At 43.0% G+C, this 21,781-nt stretch overlaps 1 protein-coding gene across 5 annotated transcripts in view; it reads right to left on the bottom strand.

The window, feature by feature from the left end:
- The window catches only part of PTPRM (protein tyrosine phosphatase receptor type M), a 671,212-nt gene that overhangs the window by 86,871 nt on the left and 562,560 nt on the right, over window positions 1–21,781 (bottom strand). For all 5 annotated transcript variants that reach the window (XM_055417180.2, XM_055417182.2, XM_055417181.2 and 2 more), the window contains one exon: window positions 2,617–2,704. In XM_055417180.2, the coding sequence (XP_055273155.1) occupies window positions 2,617–2,704 (88 nt within the window). The remainder of the gene's footprint in view (window positions 1–2,616; window positions 2,705–21,781) is intronic.

The following is a 21,781-nucleotide window of genomic DNA, read 5'->3' as shown; positions in this document are numbered from 1 at the left end:
CAGGCTCCTCTATCCATGGGATTCTCCAGGCAAGAATACTGGAGTGGGTTGCCATTCCCTTCTCCAGGGGATCTTCCAAACTCAGGGATTGAACCTGGGTCTCCCGCATTGCAGGCAGATTCTTTACCGTCTAAGCCACCAGGGAAGACTAATTAAAGACATCTGTCCGTGGGATTCTCCAGGCAAGAGTACTGGAGTGGGTTGCCATTTCCTTCTCCAGGGAATTAAAGACATACAGAGTCTCAAATGAAGCAGTTCCAAATGGTAACTGTCAGAAGGGTGCTCAGCATGGCAGTGGCTTCATCAGACCTATCGGGGAGCTCAGGCTGAACTGCTGAACTGCCCACACCCCCAGTAAGGGGCTTCCCAGGTGGCTCAGTGGTAAAGAATCTGCCTGGCAATGCAGGAGATGCAGGTTCAACTCTTGGGATGGGAAGATCCCTGGAGGAATAAATGGTAACCCACTCCAGTATTCTTGCCTGGAGAATTTCATGGACCAAGGAGCCTGGCGGGCTACAGTCGATGGGGTTGCAAACAGCTGGACATAACTGAGCACGAGCATAAGCCCCCCAGTGAGACAGTGCTCAGATGGGAGTTCTAGCACCAGACTGGACAAAGTCGGGGGGCACCAGGGCGGTTCTGGTATTTAAGCCAGGAGTGGTGGTATTTCTGCAACCCATACGCGGTATCAGACTCCTGCTATGTAGCTGGGGTGGATGAACAGTAGCATCCAAAAATCAGCAAACCCTATTTTGGGAGCCCTCATAATCTTTTGTAGGTGGTCTAAGTGGTTAATGTCTCAGAATGTGCCAGTGTAGATGCTTACAGACAATTATATAAACAACCAGACAGTCTAGAGGGATTTTTTTAGAAAGCAACAAAAAACGAGAGGAAAAGGTAACCATTTGTAACTACAAGGAAATGATAACCCACTGCAGTATTCTTGCCCAGGAAATCCCATGGACAGAGGAGCCTGGCGGGCTACAGTCCAAGGGGTCACAAAAGAGTTGGAGATGACTTAGTGACTGAACAAGAACAAGAAGGATGCACTTGTAGGACATTATTATGCTGAGTGAAATAAACCAGACACAGAAAGAAAACCCCAGCATGATCTCATCTATATACGGAATCTAAAAAATGTTGAATCTATAGAAACAGAGTAGAAAGGTCATTACCAGGAGCTTGGGAGGCGGGGGAATGGCTCTGATGGGGGTTGCTGGTCAAATGGGACAGAGTGACAGCCACACAGGATGACTAAATCTAGAGAGGAAATGTACAGCATGATGATGAGGGTTACTAATACTGTACAGAATCCAGAAATCTGTTAAGAGAGTAGATTTCAGGTGCTTTCATCACACATGAAACATGACAACTACGCGAGGAGACTATACCGTACTTCACTAGCTTGACTACAGTCATCATTTTGCTATTCACAGATGTGTCACTCATCATAGTGTGGCCTTCCCTGGTGGCTCCGTGGTAAAGAATCCACCTGCAAGGTAGGAGCCTCAGGAGACTTAAGTTTGATCCCTGGGTCTGGACGATCCCCTGGAGAAGGGAATGGCAACCCACTCCAGGATTCTTGCCTGGAGAATTCCATGGATAGAGGAACCTGGTGGGCTACCAACCATGGGATTGAAAAGAGATGGACATAACTTAGCACATTCACAGCAGTAGCAGACGCTGCTACAGGATCTCAACCGTCCCACCAAGAAACGTTAACTCAGGCAGGTGAAAACTAACCGCATGTACACAATCAAGGAAGCTAATACATGGCTCACTGGGACTATCTGAACCTTTCAAATTTGTTCTCTTATAAGTAATAAAGCTGGATGGACTAGGTGCTCTGTTATTGTTTGTTCTTTAAATTAACGTATCTTTAGAAATAGCATTAATTCCGTGAGTATCCTGTCGGTACTCGTGTGGCTTTGAGCAGTGCAATGCAGGGATGGATGGCTTCAGCCCTGGAAGAGGGAAGCACATCAATCTACCGGGCCTCTCCACATCATTACGGATCATTAATGAGGCTGGGCTCGATTTAAGAACCGACTGAGACATTATGGATTGGTGACATTCCGCTTCATGGGAACTGGGGATTTCTGAGTTATCATCTCAGTTCTGTTGCTAATGAGTGTTGTGATGCGGGGACGATCATTTAACTTCTGCATTTCAGTTTCCTGTCCTCAAAATGGGGCTGTTACTGACCTCCTTACCCCAAGTGTCCCAGGATTAATGAGCTTGTGTCTGCTGAGAGGCCCGAGCTTCTGGCATCGAGGCGTGCTTCGAGTTGTTATTTCTATTTCTTTTCCAGAAGCAGTTGGGAATCATCAGATCTGTTTACTCCATATAGAATGCATTTTCTTAGCATTTGCACATTACCTAGGTTACCCAAACCTTATATCTAAAAGTAAAACCAGTCCCACAGCAAGACACATGGGTGCAGCGGGGGTATTTAGGTAGCTTTTCCTTTCCTTAAGGAAAAGCATCACACCAGCTTTTCCGGCGAGATGAAGGCAGTAATTGCACTGCAAATTCTCGCCGCGTGAGGCCGGTGGTCAGCCTTAGCAGCTGTGAACAGAAAGTCACATCACAGGCAGTGATGCTGCCAGCACTTACAGGCGATAATATTCCCGTATCTGTTCTTCATCCTGTTTTCATCTTTCTTAGCAGAGTCCCATGGTGCAGACTGCCCTTCAGAGAAGCTCTGGAAGAAAGAGGAAAGTGACACGGCGAATTACAATTCAGTGTAGTCAACAAACACAGGGGTTTTAACAACGGAGGGTGTTCTTAAAAAATGTACGAGGGTCAAGGAAGGAAAAGAATGTTCACAGGAAAGAGGTAATGGATTATTAAACTACTTTATATATTAAATATTTAATTTAGTTTTTTTGTTTTCCTTTAGTTAAAATGTTACAAATATGGATGGGGACTGAAGAATAAGCCCCCAATTCATCTGTACAATGTATTAAAAATGGCTGGGTGTTTATCTCCATTCTACTTGAATCTTTAATATAGAAAACATTTCTTTCAACTTCTTAATTATATCATCATCCTTCAGTGTTCTCCTATGAGATATAAAGATATCATTTTTCTTCCCAATTGCAAACTGAAAGATTTATTTTTGGTTAAAATTTGAAAGTAGGTAAGCTAAGACTTCACAACTTCAAGCTTAAAATCCTCTAAGAACTTCTGCCAGAGTTTTCCCTTCATTTTCAGTGGAGCTTAGATGTCCATTTATTTAAGGATTTGGCATTATTAAGCCCAGGGTCTTTAATCTTTGGGTTAGTAGTCAGATATACATTTTTCCATTCAAGTGATAATGAAAATGTCCTCTGCTATCAGCTGACACGTGAAAAAAAAAGTGGGATTTTAGTTTCCACTTTAGTCCGTATTCTGTTTCACCTTCATGTAGTCAACGTTACAAGGTGCTGGGCAGAAGGATGGTAGCAAGCAGCATTTGGTGACACTGATCTGTTGTTTCTCCTGTACCTACTCTTACATTTCTGGCAGCAACTGGGAAAGAAGCGACGAGCAGGAGGAAGACGTGAAGGTAGAGCCGGTGCCTGAAAGCATCGTCCTGAAACATTCTGGGGCCAGAGAATGTGTTGCCAGGAACTTACATCCTCAAACACACCCCAGGGCAGCTTCCCAGCTTCCCTCTTTAGAGCAGAAAGCTCCTTTCTGCTCCCTTAATCTCCATCCCCCCAGAGCATGTAGCTATTTGTACCAGCAGCCACTATCATGTGGTCTGCCTGGGGTTCAACGGAAGCAATTCATGACCCCTTTTCACGGGCCCAGTCATCAGGTGAACTGCTCCTTAGTATGACTGCGGTGGGGACACACCCGCTCACAGACCCCATGGGAAACAGTTTTTAGTGACGGCTGATTTACGATGTGGTGTTAATTTTTGCAGTACAGCAAGGTGACTAGTTATACACATTCTTCTTATGTTCTTTTCCATCATGGTTTATCTCAGAATATTGAATACATTAATAGTTCCCTGTGTTATACGGTATGACCTTGTTGTTTATTCATTCTGGACACAATAGTTGGCATCTGCTAACTCCAAACTCCTCCCAATCCACTTAGTATAATCCCTAGTTGCATTTGCCTTGGTACAGATGACATTATTTTTTCTTTTTTAACAACTGAATAGTAGTCCATCATCAGTTCAGTTCAGTTCAGTTGCTCAGTCGTGTCCGACTCTTTGCAACCCCATGAATCACAGCACGCCAGGCCTCCCTGTCCATCACCAACTCCCGGAGTTCACTCAAACTCACGTCCATCGAGTCAGTGATGCCATCCGGCCATCTCATTCTCTGTCGTCCCCTTCTCCTCCCGCCCCCAATCCTTCCCAGCATCAGAGTCTTTTCCAGTGAGTCAACTCGTCGCATGAGGTGGCCAAAGTATTGCAGTTTCAGCTTTAGCATCAGTCCTTCCAGTGAACACCCAGGATTGATCTCCTTTAGAATGGACTGGTTGGATCTCCTTGCAGTCCAAGGGACTCTCAAGAGTCTTCTCCAGCACCACAGTTCAAAAGCATCAATTCTTCAGCGATCAGCTTTCTTCACAGTCCAACTCTCACATCCATACATGACCACGGGAAAAACCATAGCCTTGACTAGACGGACCTTGGTTGGCAAAGTAATGTCTCTGCTTTTTAATATACTATCTAGGTTGGTCATAACTTTCCTTCCAAGGAGTAAGCGTCTTTTAATTTCATGGCTGCACTCAGCATCTGCAGTGATTTTGGAGCCCCAAAAAATAAAGTCTGACACTGTTTCCACTGTTTCCCCATCTATTTCCCATGAAGTGATGGGACCAGATGCCATGATCTTTGTTTTCTGAATGTTGAGCTTATATACATATATATATACCACATCTTTATCCATTCATCTGCTGATGGACATGTAGGCTGTTTCAATGTCTTGGCTACTATAAATAGTGTTGCTATGAACAGAGGGCGGTGCCTGTATCTTTTTGAATGATAGTAGTTTTGTCTAGGTATATGCCCAGGATGGGACTGCTGGTGAATATGGTAGTTCTATTTTTAGTTTCCTGAGGAGCCTTCATACTGTTTTCCACAGCAGTTGCACCAACTTACATTCGCATCAACAATATTAAATTGCCCATCTAAGATTAGGGTATCTTAGTCACAGTCATTGTTGACACCTTGTTATCTTAATAGTTTTACACTGTATTTATCATTTTGAAAAAAAATCATGAATTCAGACCAGGATTAGATGAACTACACACTAAGAGCTGTATTAACAGATTCAGAGATTCAGGAAGAGAAGGGGTGGCAGAGGATGAGATGGCTGGATGGCATCACTGACTCAATGCACAGAACTTTGAGCAAACTCTGGGAAATGGTGAGGGACAGGGATGCCTAAAGTGCTGCAGTCCATGGGGTGGAAAAGAGGCGGACACGACTTATCAACTGAATAACAACAACAGATTCACAATGTATACTGCTACTGAAGGGTAAGATGCCATGCAATGCAGGGCAAAAGCAAGTAAAAACGTTTTAAGGGTTATTAATAAATTAAATCAATAATGATACAGTAAAATCACTAGTCAATTTCATCTAGAACAAGACCATTATAGGATAAAGGATTTATTCAGACATGTAACTTCTATTCTTCCATAAAATATGCATTTAAAATAGCTTCAGGGATTTAAAAGTCATCCTCTTTTTCTGAATTGTGTCATTGTTATTCTATGAGTGACAGTTATTTTACCGTTGAGTAATGACTATTATTTGACTTCCCTTATGACATTTTAATTCTATTAATACTTTGAGTCTGTCGCGATGTAATTACCAATTTCATTCCCCTCTGCCTTCTCCACACATGTGAAAGTTTCCAGACTTTGTCTTTTTCATGGGAAGATGAAAGGACCTGATTCTGGGAAAGACCTGGGTGTCTTCCAGTAGATCCCTGACTCCTAGTTAACTCACCACAGGATAAGAGGCAGACCCATAGGAGGGGGGCAACTATGGCACAGGGAGGAGGCACTGGCTCCATGAGTACAAGGAGATGCTCTTCGGCCATGGGAGGCAATGCCACCCTGAGTCACTCACGCCAGCTCCTTCCCACTCTTGACAGACAGATGCTCTCCTGTGGAGCCGTGTGTACATGTCAATCCCAAACTCCCAATCTATACCCCAGCCCCCAACCCTTCACCCCTGGTAACCCTAAGTTCTCATTCTCTAAGTCTGTGAATCTAAAAAAGTTATCTTAATTTGGCTGTTTTCATGTACCTGGTGACCAGGAAACAGACAAAAGCAATGAGATGATAACCAATCTTCCTGCACTTGAGCTCTGCGTGTTTTTATGTGGGTGGGGTCCATGCTTTCCATCTCCCAGCACTGATCCAACAAGGGCAGGGGTATCGATAAGTGAGCAGGATGAAGAGTCCATTGCCTTGACTAATATTCAGGAGAGCAGCACCCACGGAGGACTGCCTGCCTGCTTTATGTTGAGGATAGGAGAAACAGAGAGACCTTATCACAGACCAGCCTGGGTCAGACCTCAGTGCTTTCTGACTCTAAATCCATGGCTCTTCCTGGGCGCCCCTCCCGACAAGGACTTTGGAGGGGATAACAGTTAAATCCACACATGGCAAAGGACTGCTTTCCAATCTAGGTCATATCTCCTTGTCTCTAAATTAAGGTTTACAACAAGAGAAAATAAGAGATGTTGGATTGCTTCCCCAAAACAGGAAATTTTCTTAACTCCAGGTATAATGTGATTGTCACAGGGAAGGGACAGCAGCAGTGAGACAGCAGAAGTGGGAGTTCTTGCCATGAACCTCCCAGCTTCCTATCCAGGAATAATATGAATAAGTTTAAGTGGCAAGATTTCTTTAAACAAAAGCAAAACAAAGCAAAACAAAAAGTTGCTTCAAGGAAACAATCAGGTGGCTAGTGCCACCCATGGTCTCCTAACTTGTGGATTTGCTGACCAGGTCTAGCATATTCTGGTACAGTTTTGCTTCCAATTACATAGCCAATCTCTCCCGGAATACACTCATGATGAAAACCATGTGTTCTTGTCTTTGGCTTGTAACATCAGTAATATACCTAATGGGGAACTCAGAGAGGAAAAAAGGACTTTCTAGATTGATAACTTGGCTTTGTTTCTTTTTGTTATGGAGATTATCATTGTAAAAATTCCTAAGATGGACCCAGTTGTAAATGTCATGGCTTTCCATTAGTGTACATTTTCAAAATAGTTGAGAAAATATTTACCTTAGACTGGATTCCCTCTTATTCTTGCAGTAGGACAAAAGTCAACTGTTTAAATTTCTACTTAGAAAATAAAACTTTGTCTATAGCTCTAGAGCCACTTGGCACTCACAGAAGCTGTGACAGGATGATGGGTCTTTGACAGAGTGAGTCCCTGGCTGCCTTTCTGGCTTGGGAACTCTAAACAAAATGATAAGAAGGGCAGAAATGCAGGTCATCAGGGACATGGAACACAGTTTCCTGTCTGGCCCCCAGCAAGGCCCAGCACAGATCGGAGACTCCAGAGGCAGACGTGGCTCCTCCTCCAGGTTTTGTCTTCCTGAGGCAGCAAGCCTTCTCTGACCACTCTGTGACATACCACCTTTTTTTTTGCAGACCATGAGTTGGACAGATAGCTGCTAATAAACCCACTAGTGAAATGCACCCAAGGAAAATTAAGTAATTTTGCTACACAATCATTCTACTATGTCCTATTTCACAGCCCTTTTGGCTTCTAAATATCTTTTAATAAATGAAGCAAATCGACACACATTTTAGACGATTTTCTGCTGGGCATTTTTCTTGGGGGTAAGAACAAAAGCTTCCTTGGCTATCCCTTTTATCTGCAAGGAAGTCAAAAGTTGTATGTGTTCCAATAAAGCTACATCAATTGAATCACTGAATGCTTTCAGAAGAATCCTACTTGGAACCAGTCTTCCTGAGAAGGAAGAAATCACATCATTTATGAGGCTCTAGAGAAGAGCTGCTCTTCTCACGTTTACTGGAAGGAAAGCCAACCAGCTTTTGAATCCTGCAGTGGCTGAGAAAGAGAGAGCTTGGGTTCTTGAAGAAACATGAGGATTCCTGAGCACAAGAATTCTGGGGGGCGACACTCAGCTTGCCCACCCTGAAGTTTACATTTAAGTACAACCTTCAAATCCTCCTTAATCTCTCCAGTCTTTACTTGACTAAAGTTATGAGCAGGTTGTGGTTAAAATCCAATTTAACCAAAGCACAGAAGAATCTTTAAAAAACAGGCTCAGTGAGACACAGCAAAGGCAACGCGAGAGCATCGTTAGCTGCTGATGAGGCCCTGTCCTCGGAGCAGCTGCATAAAGACCAGCTTGGGAGACACCTCGACAGTCCAGGTCCCAGGGTGCTTTTCACAGCAGGGCTTTTTAAATACAATATGCGCAGTTAGGCAATATTTAATGTTTAGGGTCTATTTTTAATATGCAGATACAATTCAATGCTCCAACTATGGACTTTTTATTATTTAAAAAGACACTTTACGTTATTTTGGGGATTTAAGTTAATGGCCTCGCTGTACCGTCTGTTAGAATTTTCATAAATAGACTTAGGCTCTGACTCTACTTAAAATGTAATTAAAGTGTTTCCTCTGACTACCTTAGCTCATATATACTGAGAAGAGGCAGCAAACCAGGGAACACTCTGAAAGAGTAATAAGTCTCAGAAACAATAAAAATGAAGGCAGGCAAGCTCCAGCGAATACCAATGACTCCACACAAAGATGCCACATGGTCCCCGGGCACAGAGCAGAAGGACAGGGGACATCTCTCACACAGCCATTTGTGTCTGAACAGGAAACACGTTTTTGCGATTCAGTAACTTCCTCCCCACCTCTCATCCCACCGTCACTTTCCGCAGGATAAGTACATCTCAGTTGCCCACCTCAAGAGAACGTGACTCCAAAATGCTGCAGTCTGTTAAAAACGGCAGATACAAAAAAAGGAGAAAATAAAACCCCCATTGAACAGAAAAGCTGCCTGGAAGAATGGGATGCAGGTCAGGGCTGTACATAATGCACGGTATGTTCTCAGGCAGTGTGGAATCGGGTGCTTCTTGAATCGAATTTTTCCTCCCTTTCTCATATGAACAAAACCAGGCACATGAAACGACTAAGATCATCACACTCAAAGAAGGAAGACGCACTCACTGGTGTGTGCCGAGTCTCTGAACTTTGTTTTCTGTCCATACTACTTTCTGGGTCCTTCCAAGTGTTGCATTTTATTTGGTCCATATAAACTACTTATTGTTATTGCATTAAAGCAACTGAAGACACACCTATGGTTGCTGGACAGGCCGTAGAGTGGAGTGCCGATGGGAAGGTGGCCCGGGAGCTCGAGGCCAGAGACAGTGGTGGCCACCAGTCACTGTCATCATCAGTGTCCTGGATGGAGGCAGCAAAAGGGACTGTGTGAGGCTCAAGAGAGGTGAGGACTGGGAGGAACCAGAATCTTGACTCATGTTCTGTTGTGGTTCTTGTTCACTCACTAAGTCAGGTCTGACTCCCTGCAACCCCATGGACTGCAGCATGCCAGGCTCCTCTGTCCTCCACTATCTCCTGGCATGCATGCATGCTTAGTTGCTTAGTTGTGTCTAATTTCCTGCCACCCCATGGACTGTAGCCTGTCAGGCTCCTCTGTCCATGGGATTCTCCAGGCAAGAAACCGGAGTGGGTTGCCATCACTGTCTCCTGGAGTTTGGTCAAATTCACGTCCACTGAGTTGGTGATGCTATCTAACCATCTCATCCTCTACTATTGCCTTCTCCTGCCCTCAATCTTTCCCAGCATCAGGGTCTTTTCCAATAAGTCAGCTCTTTATATCAGGTGGCCAAAGTATTGAAGATTCAGCTTCAGCATCAGTCCTTCCAATGAATATTCAGGCTTGATTTTCTTTAGGATTAACTGGTTTGATCTCCTTGCAGTCCAAGGGACTCTTAAGAATTTTCTCTGGCACCACAATTCAAAAGCACTGATTCTTTGGCACTCAGCCTTCTTTATGATCCAACTCTCATAGCCACACATGATGTATGGAAAAACTATAGCTTTGACTATATGGACCTTTGTTGCCAAAGTGACGTCTCTGCTTTTTAATATGCTGTCTAGTTCACGTACTGTTATTTCTAAACAAATTGAAATCTAAATGTCAACATTCTGTCATCTCTAAAAAAGTTGCTAATTAATCTCAGGACTTCAAATGGCCATGTTTTCTTGCAATTTAGTTCAACACCATTTTTGAAGAATTTTTCTATTTTGCGAGATTCAGTAGGTGATGACTTTCTCAATTGTTGCTTATGGCCTTCTTGCTCTCTAACATCTCTATTTCATGTGAAAATGGAATTGACGTTTGCAGCCTAAAAAAGTTATGTGATGTTTCAGTGCCCAGAAACACAACCCCTGACATTTGACTAAGTTTAAAAATGTTTTTTATTCTGTTGGATATTGCTCTGAATGAGTGACTTTTTACAGCAATGTCATATATGAATAATATATGCTTATGGGATCTTTGAAGCTCTACCAGGTGGGTCTTTTTATTTCTACTGTACCAAGAAGGGAATTTAGGATCAAAAGGTGTGACGTGGCTTGTCTGAGATCAGGCAGTGGAGAAGCCTAGAGGAGGGCTGTTGGCTCTGAACTCTGTCCCGCACACTTGGCCACCGAGCTGACCACATCGCACTGTGCATGTAGCTTTCAGAAGCCATCTGGCTGAGGGTCACAAGCCGTGAGGCATTTCTGTTTCCCACTTTTTGTGGAATAAGCTTGTTGGACAAGGGGATGACAGAGCATGAAATGGCTGGATGGTATCACCGACTCAATGGACTTGAGTTGATCAAATTCCAGGAGACAGTGAAGGACAGGGAAGCCTGGCGTGCTGTAGTCCATGCAGTCAGAAAGAGTCAGACACAGCTCAGCAATGGAACAAGCTTGTTGGATGACACACAACTCTGCTACTGTCTGCACAGTGGTTTTCCAGGCATGGGAAACCATGTGCACCCCGGAGGAACCCTCAATTTACCTGCCTTTCAGTCAGCTTGTCCAATTTCAAAACCCTCTTTCTTTCCACCTTGAGAATCACCGAAGTCCTAAGTTTCTGCTAACGATATGACATATCCCTCAAGTGAACTGAAGCAGGAAAGAAATCTGAAAACCACTGATCAAGTGGGCAGAGAGGAAAAAATACTCTTCAGTTGAGTGATGGAGAAAAAGAGGTGAAAACAGTCCCTTTGAAGCCTGGGTTGTTGCTAAACATTCCACAGGCATGGCCAATGTCCTTTGGAATTATAGAGACTGAGGCATAATGAGATGGCTTTAAAAAGGGGCTATTTTGTAAAAATGCATTACAGACTGAAACATGAGACTGGAAACCGTAACGCTCCTAGAAGAAAACTTAGGCAGGGCTTTCTTTGACATAAATCGTAGCAACATTTATTTGGATCTTTCTCCTAAAGCAAAGGAAATATAAACAAAAACAAATGGGACCTAATTAAACTTAAATGCTTGTGCACAGCAAAGGAAACCGTCAACAAAATGAAACGATAACATATAGAATGGGAGAAAGTATTTGCCAATGATGTGACTGATAAGGGTTAATATGCACATATATAAACAGCGCATATAACTCAGCATCAAAAAAACAAACCACCTCATTAAAAAACGGGCAGAAAATCCGAATAGACATTTTTCCAAAGAAGACATACAGACGGCCAACAGGCACATGAAAAGATGCTTAACATCGCTGTTGCTGCTGCTGCTGCTAAGTCGCTTCAGTCGTGTCTGACTGTGTGACCCCATAGACGGCAGCCCACCGGGCTCCCCCATCCCTGGGATTCTCAGGCAAGAACACTGGAGTGGGTTGCCATTTCCTTCTCCAATGCATGAAAGTGAAACGGGAAAGTGAAGTTGCTCAGTCGTGTCTGACTCTTAGCAACCCCATGGACTACAGCCTACCAGGCTCCTCCGTCCATGGGATTTTCCAGGCAAGAGTACTGGGGTGGGTTGCCATTTCCTTCTCTGTAACATCGCTAGTCATCAGATAAATGCAAATTAAAACTACAATGAGATATCACCTCACACCTGTCAGAATGGGTATCATCAAAAAGAACAGAAATACCAAACATAGAGGTTGTGGAGCACTTACGTTCTTACCAACAGTGTGCACTTGTACAGTTAGTGGGAATGTAAGTTGGTACAGTCACTGTGGAAACAGGACGGAGGTTTTTTCTCAAAAAAACTAAAAACAGAACTACCATATGACCCAGCAATTCCACTCCTGGGTATGTATAAAAAAAATGAAAAACTAATTTGAAACAATATGTGCACCCCATGCTCATAGCCGCATTATTTACAGTAGGCAAGACATGTAAAAACCTGTGTCCTTCAACAGATGAACGGACAAAGAAGATGTGGTATGTATTACAATGGAACACTGCTCAGACATTAAAAAAAAGGTAAAATTTTGCCATTTGCAACAACATGGGTGGACTTGGAGGGCATTATGCTGAGTGAAATGAGTCAATCAGAGAAAGACAAATACTGTATGATATCATTTACATGTGGAAAAGCCAAACCAGCGAATATAGCAAAAGAGAAACAGACTCACAGATATAGTGGTTATAGTGGGGAGAGGGAAAAGAAGACAAGATTAGGTAGAGGATTAAGAGGTACAAACTACTAGGTATAAAATAAATAAGTTACAAGGATGTATTGTTTAACACAGGGAATATAGTCAATATTTTATAATAATTATAAATGGAATATAATCTTTGAAAACTGTGAGTCACTATGTTTACACCTGAAACTTACATAATATTGTGCATCAGACGTACCTTAATAATAAATATATATACATAAAAGGGGGCTATTTTGATATATTTGGGTTTTCAGCTGAGTACTAACTCTAAGAGGCAGAGGGTAGCTGTTGAGGGATATTCATTCTCTTCCTGGCATTCATTCCTCTTCCTTTGTTCCCTGGAAGAAGCTTAGTGACAAGATTCCTGGTGCTCAGCAGGGCCCAGCAATCCCTCCCATCTGGGCAGCCTTCTAAGGCCTGGACACCCCTGTCCCACACACGTGCGCGAGATGGAGCAGGCCTCTACGGTCCTTCTCCACCGTGTCCTCCACCTGCATTTTGTGTGTAGAAAAACTTTAGCCAAAGAATAAGTTTAATCAGAGAAGGGGGAAAATGCAGAAACAAAGAAAAGCAATTCAACAAGACTCAACAATAGTAGTTTAGTCACTAAGCAAAGGCAAAGACCTTTAGTTCCTTCTTAGGGCGATAGATAATACTCTGAGCCATATCCTGTGAGCTGTCTAATAACACTGAAACCCCACCAGGTGGAAGAAGTTAATCACACGATGACCAGACTGTAACCATGACATAAGCTGCCACCATTCTGAGAACTGGCCTCAGGAAATGGGAGCAAACAGACCTTGGAACTGAATACTGCTGCTGCTGCTAAGTCACTTCAGTCGTGTCCGACTCTGTGTGACCCCATAGATGGAAGCCCACCAGGCTCCCCCGTCCCTGGGATTCTCCAAGCAAGAACACTGGAGTGGGTTGCCATTTCCTTCTCTAATGTGTGAAAGTGAAAAGTGAAAGTGAAGTCGCTCAGTCGTGTCTGACCCTTAGCAACCCCACGGACTGCAGCCTATCAGGCTGCTCCATCCATGGGATTTTCTAGGCAAGAGTACTGGAGTGGCTTGCCATTGCCTTCTCCGAACTGAATACTAACTGTACCTGAAACAATCAAGATGATGTAGGTCACACCATTGATGACCAATTTCAAGATGACAGTCAGAGTTGACTGTGCTGTTTCTGCATGGAGCCCTTCCCCCCCATCTATAAAAGTTCTAGCCCACTGGTTGTCAGTTGGGGACAGCTGGTCTTTGGACGGGGGTCCACCCTCTCTCAGGATGCTGGCTTCCGAAAGAAAGCCAACTTTTCTATCCACCAACCTGGCCTCTTTACTGGCTTTCAAGGAGAAAGCAGCCAGACCCCACTTTCAGCCACAGGAGGATGTTGTCGCCCACTGATGCTGCAGAGGCACCTCAGAGTCTCAGGGAACCTCTGGTCCCCTGGCAACGGTCCCTGAAGGGGACTCTCAAGGGCCATCACGAGGAGGCCATCCCTCAGTTTGAAGGTCAAAGGCTGCATTTGCAGACTCATTCTCCTCGATGGTCCTGACGGGGCCTCTGCTGCCTCTTGTGTCCCTGCCCCCCTGGGGGGCAGGGCAGGGCTGCACTCAGGGATTTAGAGCACTGTTCATAGTCATTACAAAGAACTTGGTCAGAATTTCCTTTTCTGATTTCGGCACTGCCTATCTCTGATCATGGTGGACATCATGAGATCAAGCAGTTTTGCAAAGGTTCTGGAACTTGGACATGGCCTGTCCTCATTGTATTATCCTGGTGCATGGGGTGTCAAAGTTGTGATGCCAACAAGTGGCTCGTCACAGCTTGCACCAATTAGTGGACTGCTCTGCTTTCCAGGTAGGGGAGAGTGCCTGAAGCAGTGGCCTGGCAGACTCTCTAAGTCACTGTGGATTTGAGTCTTCCTTGGAGATTGCCAGCATCTCTCAGAGATATAGCAGTTTTCATTTCCCCTCAGATGCAGATACTGCTGGGGTCTGAGATGATAATACCACTCAAGGACTGTAATTTCCTCCACCTCTGTACCTGCCTTGGAAGAGTGATTTGTCGGTAAGCCTGTGCTAATGGTGCCCACATCTTCAGAGATGAGCAAGCATCCCTTCTGGAAAAAAGGAATCCCTGAAACGTCTAGAGAACAAATGGATGCTTCTGTAGAAACTGAGCTGCTCCTTTCAAGACCAGCCAGAAAATCTGACTTCCAAGCACCTCTGGCCTGCAGAACTGCAATAGCATCCTACCTGGTCACTCCACTGCCTTCTGGTTTATACCCTTCTCCTGGGTGAGCTTTCACAAAAGCATGTGGGTACCTGCCTCTGTCCTATTTGAAAACCTAAGAAATCTCCCTGCTGAACAGGGTGGTCTTAAGGACTCAAGGCTCCACATGTGCAATGCACCAGGAAACAGGAAGTGCTCAGTCAGTAAACAGAAAGTGCTCAGTAAGCGCTAGCAGTTACTGTTCTTGTTCTAACATCAGAGCTCCAAACTTTGATGACAATCAATCCTTACTGACTTTGCAGCCATTTTTTGGTACTGTATCCCTGATAATATCCTTTCCATTCTTCTCCATCCATCTTCCCTCCACGGGTTCTGTATAATATTTAAAAGTGGGGTGATTATTGTTTCATCTTTCCCGTCTGTTAACAAACATCTTTTCCAAGGTGTTTCTGGGAGGGCTGGGAATTTTAAAGTGTCCTCACCTCATAAATCACAGCACAGAAGCTCCATCAAATGTGATGGAAAATCTAAGGATACTTTTTTAGACATGACAGGCTTAAGAATGAACAAGTGTAGCAGAAAAGGGAATTTTAATGAGAGGTTTCTGACTCTCTTTTTGACATCTATTCATTTAAAAACCTATCAGCACCATTCCTAGGCTCTTCCTGCAGAACCTGAGACATGGGCATTCATGGTAAAAATTTAGAAGGGAGGATTATTTTAGAAACTTGGAAATCAAGGCAGTGGAGAATAATTACATCTCAATATATTCTGTCAGAAAGTCTGAATTCTTTTAGAAGCAAATATTTTTAGTGAAAATTATAATCTATTTTGAAATTGGAGTAATAGCTGCTTTCCTTTACTGACTGATGCTTGGCTAAGTATTGTTTCTTATTGAAAGTTGGGTGTGCAGGGTCCTTAAAAAACTAAAAATAGAGCTACCACGTAACTCAGCAATTCCATTCCTGGGCATATGTCCAGAGAAAGCCATAATTTGAAAGGATGCATGTATCCCACTGTTCATTGCAGTATTATTTACGGTAGCTAGGACACAGAAGCAACCTAAATGTCCATTAACAGCAGAATGGATAAAGATACACACACATATACATGGGAATATTACTCAGTCATAAAAAGGAAGGAAATGAGATGTGGATGAACCAAGAGACTGTCATAAGAGTGAAGTAAGTCAGAAAGAGAAAAACAAATATTGTAATATTGTATAATATGGCTTATATGTGGAATCTAGAAAAATGGTACAGATGACCTTATTTGCAAAGTAGAAATAGAGTCACAAATATAGAGAACAAACTCATGGTTACCCAGGGCTGAAGAGTGTGGGAGGAATCGGGAGATTGGAATGGACATACACACACTATTGATACTATGCATAAACTAGATAACTAATGAGAACCTATTGCACAGCACAGGGAACCTTACTTGATGCTCCATGGTGACCTAAATGGGAAGGAAAACCAAAAAAGAGGGGACATAGTATACATATAAATGATTCACCATGCTGTACAGCAGAAACTAACACAACATTATAAAACCACTATACTCCAATAAAAATTAATTAAAAAAAAAGAAAGTTGGTGACAGCAACTAGACATTTGGAGACTTCTTGTGATGAAAGACTTGGCTCTGAGCCTTAGACTCTGGGTGTGAGGGGGAGATTAGAAACGAAGTGAAAACAGCAAGCCTGCACCAGGTAGGGTGGGAGTCTTGGTGGAATTTTCCATGTGCTGATGATCCCTCCAGAGAAAGGGGATCCTGAAAGAACTAACTCACCTTAAAGCAGATCAAACATCACTGGCTATGACTACCTTACCATTGACCTTGGGGTGGGATGCTTCATTTATTTGAATGTGCTCCCTACAGACTGTTATCATCTTCTGAAGATGCTCTGGGTTTGGGGAGCTGCAGGGAGGTGGAGGGGAAGATGAAACAAGGATCCCGAAGGTTCGTGAGGATTACCCGGCAGCCAGCATTGTTCCATAAACTGGTCATGTCTTGGTCCGTGTGTCCCCCTTTTACCATCTCCCCTGTCTCCTCACCTCTTCCCTCTAATTTATTTAGTTAAAGAAGCATATATTTAAATATGGGCTTCCCTGGAGGCTCAGTGGTAAAGAATCTGCCTGCAATGCAGGAGACCCGGGTTCAATCCCTGGACTGGGAAGATCCCCTGAAGGAGGGCATGGCAACCCACTCCAGTATTCTTGCTTGGAGAATCCCATAGACAGAGATGCCTGGCGAGCTACAGTCCATAGGGTTGCAAAGAGTCGGACACGACTCAGCGACTAACACATTTTTCATATTTAAATATGTTTATTTGGAAATGAGATTTTGTATCCTTTCAGTAAATGGAAAGTCAAAACATATACCACAGGTATGGATAGCAGATAAACGAAAGACAATGAAACCTCAACAGAACTATCAGTCTCTCCTTGCAGTGCTCTGGGCCACGTTCTGAGTCCAAGGTCTCTGCTTCCTCAGATGAGAGAGACACACTAGCCCCAGACCTAGGTCACAGAGGAACTGAAGGAGTGAAAGAACCAGCTGGACAGGCAACTTCCTCACCCTGTATCTCAGCCTGTTTACTCATCGTGGCGGACCTCCCCAAAGCCACCAGGCACATCATCTGTCATTTGCATCTCACACCATGGTTGGTGTGCAGGGATCTCTGAATTCACCCTCAATCTTGGCTCCCAACACAGGGTGCGGGAGAAGATAGAGCCTGGGATCCAGGACTCAAAGGGTGGTGTTGAAATCCCAGGTTTGACGGATTCCTGAGCACGAGGCCACAGGCCAGTTCCTGAACTTGCTTTTTATTCTTTATTTTGAACTTGCTTTTTAATTTATCCAATTGGAATACTCCAATAATTGAAAATTACTTAACAGAATTGCTTTCAGTATTCAAACCAATGGATGTCAGTGACAAGAACAAAGGAGCCTTTACACATTAAGTGCCAGCCATACAACAGTGGAGCCTAGTGGGCTACAGTCCATGGGGTCTCAGAGAGTTGGACACAGAACAGCAGCTGAGCATGCACGCACACGCGCACACAACTGTCACGTCATCAGTATGATGCATGTCACATACAGGGAATTAAGAGCATGAAGGTGTGTCTCTTTCTTGACCAGGTGCCCCACACGGTGGAGCTGAGCCTCTTTGCATCCTGGCAGGTAGGCGGTGTTCTGTGTTAGTGAACGAACAGGTAACACTTATAAATCAGAAGATTCCTACATTACAAGGGTATGTGAATTTAATATTTTTGAAGCTTGGTTCTTAAATTTTTTTCTTAAATCATATGCTCTTATTTAGATTTAAATAAATTACTATCATGATTAAATAAGATAGTGCTACTGACCCAGGGAACTCTGTTCAACGTCCTGTGATAAACCATAATGAAAAAAGAATGTGAAAAGGATTATGTATATATATATGAATCACTCTGCTATACACCAACAACACTGCAAATCAACTACACTTTAGTTATCAAAGAAAGGTAAACCCGGGGCGAATTCATGTCAATGTATGGCAAAATCAGCCAATATAATATTGTAAAATAATTTGCCTCCAATAAAAAATAAATTAATTACCAAAAAAATTAAAAAAAAAAAACAAAGAAAGGGAGTACTACTGAAGAGGCACTGCTTACGTGGAGGGCATTGTACTTCGCATTTTAAAAACTCCATCAGTGTTCTACAGGGTAATTTTTTTTTTTTAGGATCATAATCTGCTGAAAGGACAAGAATTAGTTTAAGTGAACCAAGGTCAGATGCTAAAAGGAAGTAGCCAAAAGTGTATTTGGAATCTGCTGATGCTTTGAGAAATGACGAGCTGGCCCTAATTCAAGGAACCAGATATTAGATTAAAGCCTTGGGGGCACATAGCACCATTTTTTATTTAGAACTACAAGGTTTGGGATTAAACTAAAAATGGGACGCTTCATGCTATCAGAAGTAATGCCTCCAAACATTTTAGAGAAGGCAGGAGAGTTGAAAGTAAATGCAAGGGTCAATTTTGAAATGCAGACAGCAAAGCCCTCAGAGGACCTATATTACCATCTCCATCACAAGACAGAACTAACTTTCACATAACAGGCAGACACTGGTGTTGCAGCCAAGATTTCTGAAAGGGAAGTTGAATTTTTGCCAAAAAGAAGTGTATTAAGGAAAAAGAACTTGGCTCAAAATATTTTGATTACGTAACAATTCTTTTAGTGAAGTCACAAGAAACTCTCAATATTAATTAAGAGCAAGATAATAGATGACATTATTGTTATATTAATTAAGCTCTAAATACTCTTCTAGGTGCTTTACTCATAACATCTCATAGACATTATTATTAAGTCTTTATTGAATTTGTTACAGTATTGCTTCTGTTTTATGTGTTGGTTTTTTGGCTGTGAGGGATATGGGATCTTAACTCCCTGACCGGGTATTGAACTTTCACCTCCTGCACTGCAAGGCAAAGTCTTAACTAGTGGACCCCTAGAAAAGTCCCTAATGTGTCATAGATATTATTATTCATAACATTAATGCTTTATTATTATGCATAATAACACATATGTTATTTATCTAAAACATCTCATAGATGTCTCCTTATAGATATGACTCCTTCATCCCTTTTCTTCTTATAGCTTTAATTTACACTCAAGGAAGAGATTTCGGTATATTCATGAAAGTCAACCTGATTATTATCATCACCAGTGAGTTCAGGAATAATTATGTTAGTAATCAATAACTATGAATTTTAAACTATACCAAAAAATAACTTTTTAAAAAACTTTTTTTTTTATCTTGAAATAATTCTAGGTTCACAGGGAGCTATAAAAATAGCTCAGAGAGGCCCTGTGTACCCTGTAATTTTCCCAGGGGTTACCAACGGTTATCACATAACTTCAGTGCAATATCAAAACCAGGAAACAGAAGCTGGACCAATGTAGGTGCCATTTTATGGAAGAAGTTTAAGTTTTTATTTCTCCAGAATGAATGCCCAGAATGGGACTGCTGGGTTGTATGGTAAATGTGTGTTTAATTTTTAAAGAAACTGTCAAACTATTTTCTGGCGAGGCTGTCCCATTTTACATTCTCTGGCAATTTACAACTGAATTCTAACCAGCATTTGGTGTTGTCCCTAATTTTTATTTCAGCTGTTGTGATCTGTGAGTAGTGATGTCTCTTCGTGATCTAATTTTCATTTTGTTAATGGCTGTTCATGGTATCTTTCCATGTGTTTATCTGCCCTCCATTATCCTCTCTGGTGAAGTGTCTTCTATCTTCTAGTTGGATTATTTGCTTTTTTACTCTTGAGTCTCAGAGCCCTTTCTATTTTTCCACATACAAGTCCCTTGTCAAATATGTGGGCTGCAAATACTTTTTCTCAGACTAGAGCTTGTCTCTTTATCTTCTTCACATCATCTTCTGGAGCAAACATTTTTAATTTTAATGAAGTCTGTTCTCTTGACTGTATTTCTTTTATGGATCGTGCTTTTGATGTGACGTCTAAAAACTGGTCACCAAACCTTAGGTCTCCCCCCAACCAAATGACTTTCATCGGATTGAAAACATTGCAGGAGTCTGTAATGTCAGATATTCAGTTACTAAACTGAACAGTAATGAGCAATGAAAAGTTGACAATGCAGAGTTGGTGTCAGCAGGTAAGCTGGGAGGCGATTGTGAGGGCACATGTGGACCCCACAAAGCTCTCCAGGGCGACTCAGGTGCCTCCCTTCCCTGCTTCCTTCTCTGCCCCTGAATGAACTGGGAGGCGGCCCCCTTTCCCAGGGTTACTGTCTGTGACCTGCACCCTTCCTTGGGAAAGGAGGATGCTGCAGATAAGGCTGAGGGAAAAGATGTTGACCCTCAGTTCCTGGCTCAGTTAAGCTCCTGAAACAAGGCAGAGTGGCTGCATCCTGTCCGCTTGGTCCCCTGGGGGCACCAGCCACACAGGAAGCCTCTGCAGCACAAGGGGTTGTGACCACAGCACTGGAGGGAGCATCTTCTGTCCTCCCAGAAAGAACCATGCTCAGCTGCCATGGGATCAGGGAGGCAACCCCTGCAACACGCATCCTACTGTAGGTTGAGGCGGAGAGAGCAAGGAGAAACGGTGGATGGAAGGAAACCTTTGTGGACTTGCCAGGAGGTACAAGAGCCCGGGGAAAGGCCGAGAAAGCAACCAGGTAAGCTTAGAAGTAAAACAGAGAGGAAAGGCCGTCCACGGGCTTACCATGGCTGTTGCCCCACTCCTTGGCTGGGGCATGATCTGTAGTGACACAGAGTGGGCAACTCTGGCAGCCAGAATTAAGTAAGAACTACACCGGGCTACTGAAGAGGCAGCAGTCATCTGCAGAGTCCTGGCTGTTAAACAACAGTCTTCCTGCTTTCTCCAGTTCTGTGAGCTATGAGGGCCCCCAAGCTTCAAAGGCTTACACATAAATGACCTTCACATTTCATATTCCTGGCAGTAGACGGTGACTTCAACAGATGTCATTACTGCACGTCATCCTTTCAAAATGTTCACATTTAGATCAGATTTGACAGATGAGAACATCTTCCAGGATATGTGATCTTGGAAGAGGAGATTTCATAACCTTCCTAAAGAGTCTGTCTATTCAGACATGCTTCCAAAGCAGCAGTTACAAAAATGCTTTGGAAAAGAAGTAAACGGATAGACCCAGACATGATCTTACTAAGAGAAGTAAGCCAGAGAAAGACAAAAACTGTATGATATCACCTATACGTGGAATCTAAAATATGACACAAATGAAATTATTTACAACACAGTGAGTGACGCAGACATAGAAAACAAACTTATGGTTGCCAAAGGGGACAAGAGAGGAGGCAGGGAGGGATAAATTACAAGTTTGTGGCTAAGG

The sequence above is a fragment of the Moschus berezovskii genome, chromosome 28, assembly GCF_049115385.1.
Source record: "Moschus berezovskii isolate FMDL1 chromosome 28, NW_MosBer_1.0, whole genome shotgun sequence".
Taxonomy (NCBI): domain Eukaryota; kingdom Metazoa; phylum Chordata; class Mammalia; order Artiodactyla; family Moschidae; genus Moschus; species Moschus berezovskii.
The sequence above is the reverse complement of the archived record's forward strand: the minus strand, read 5'-3'. Positions and strand labels throughout refer to the sequence as shown.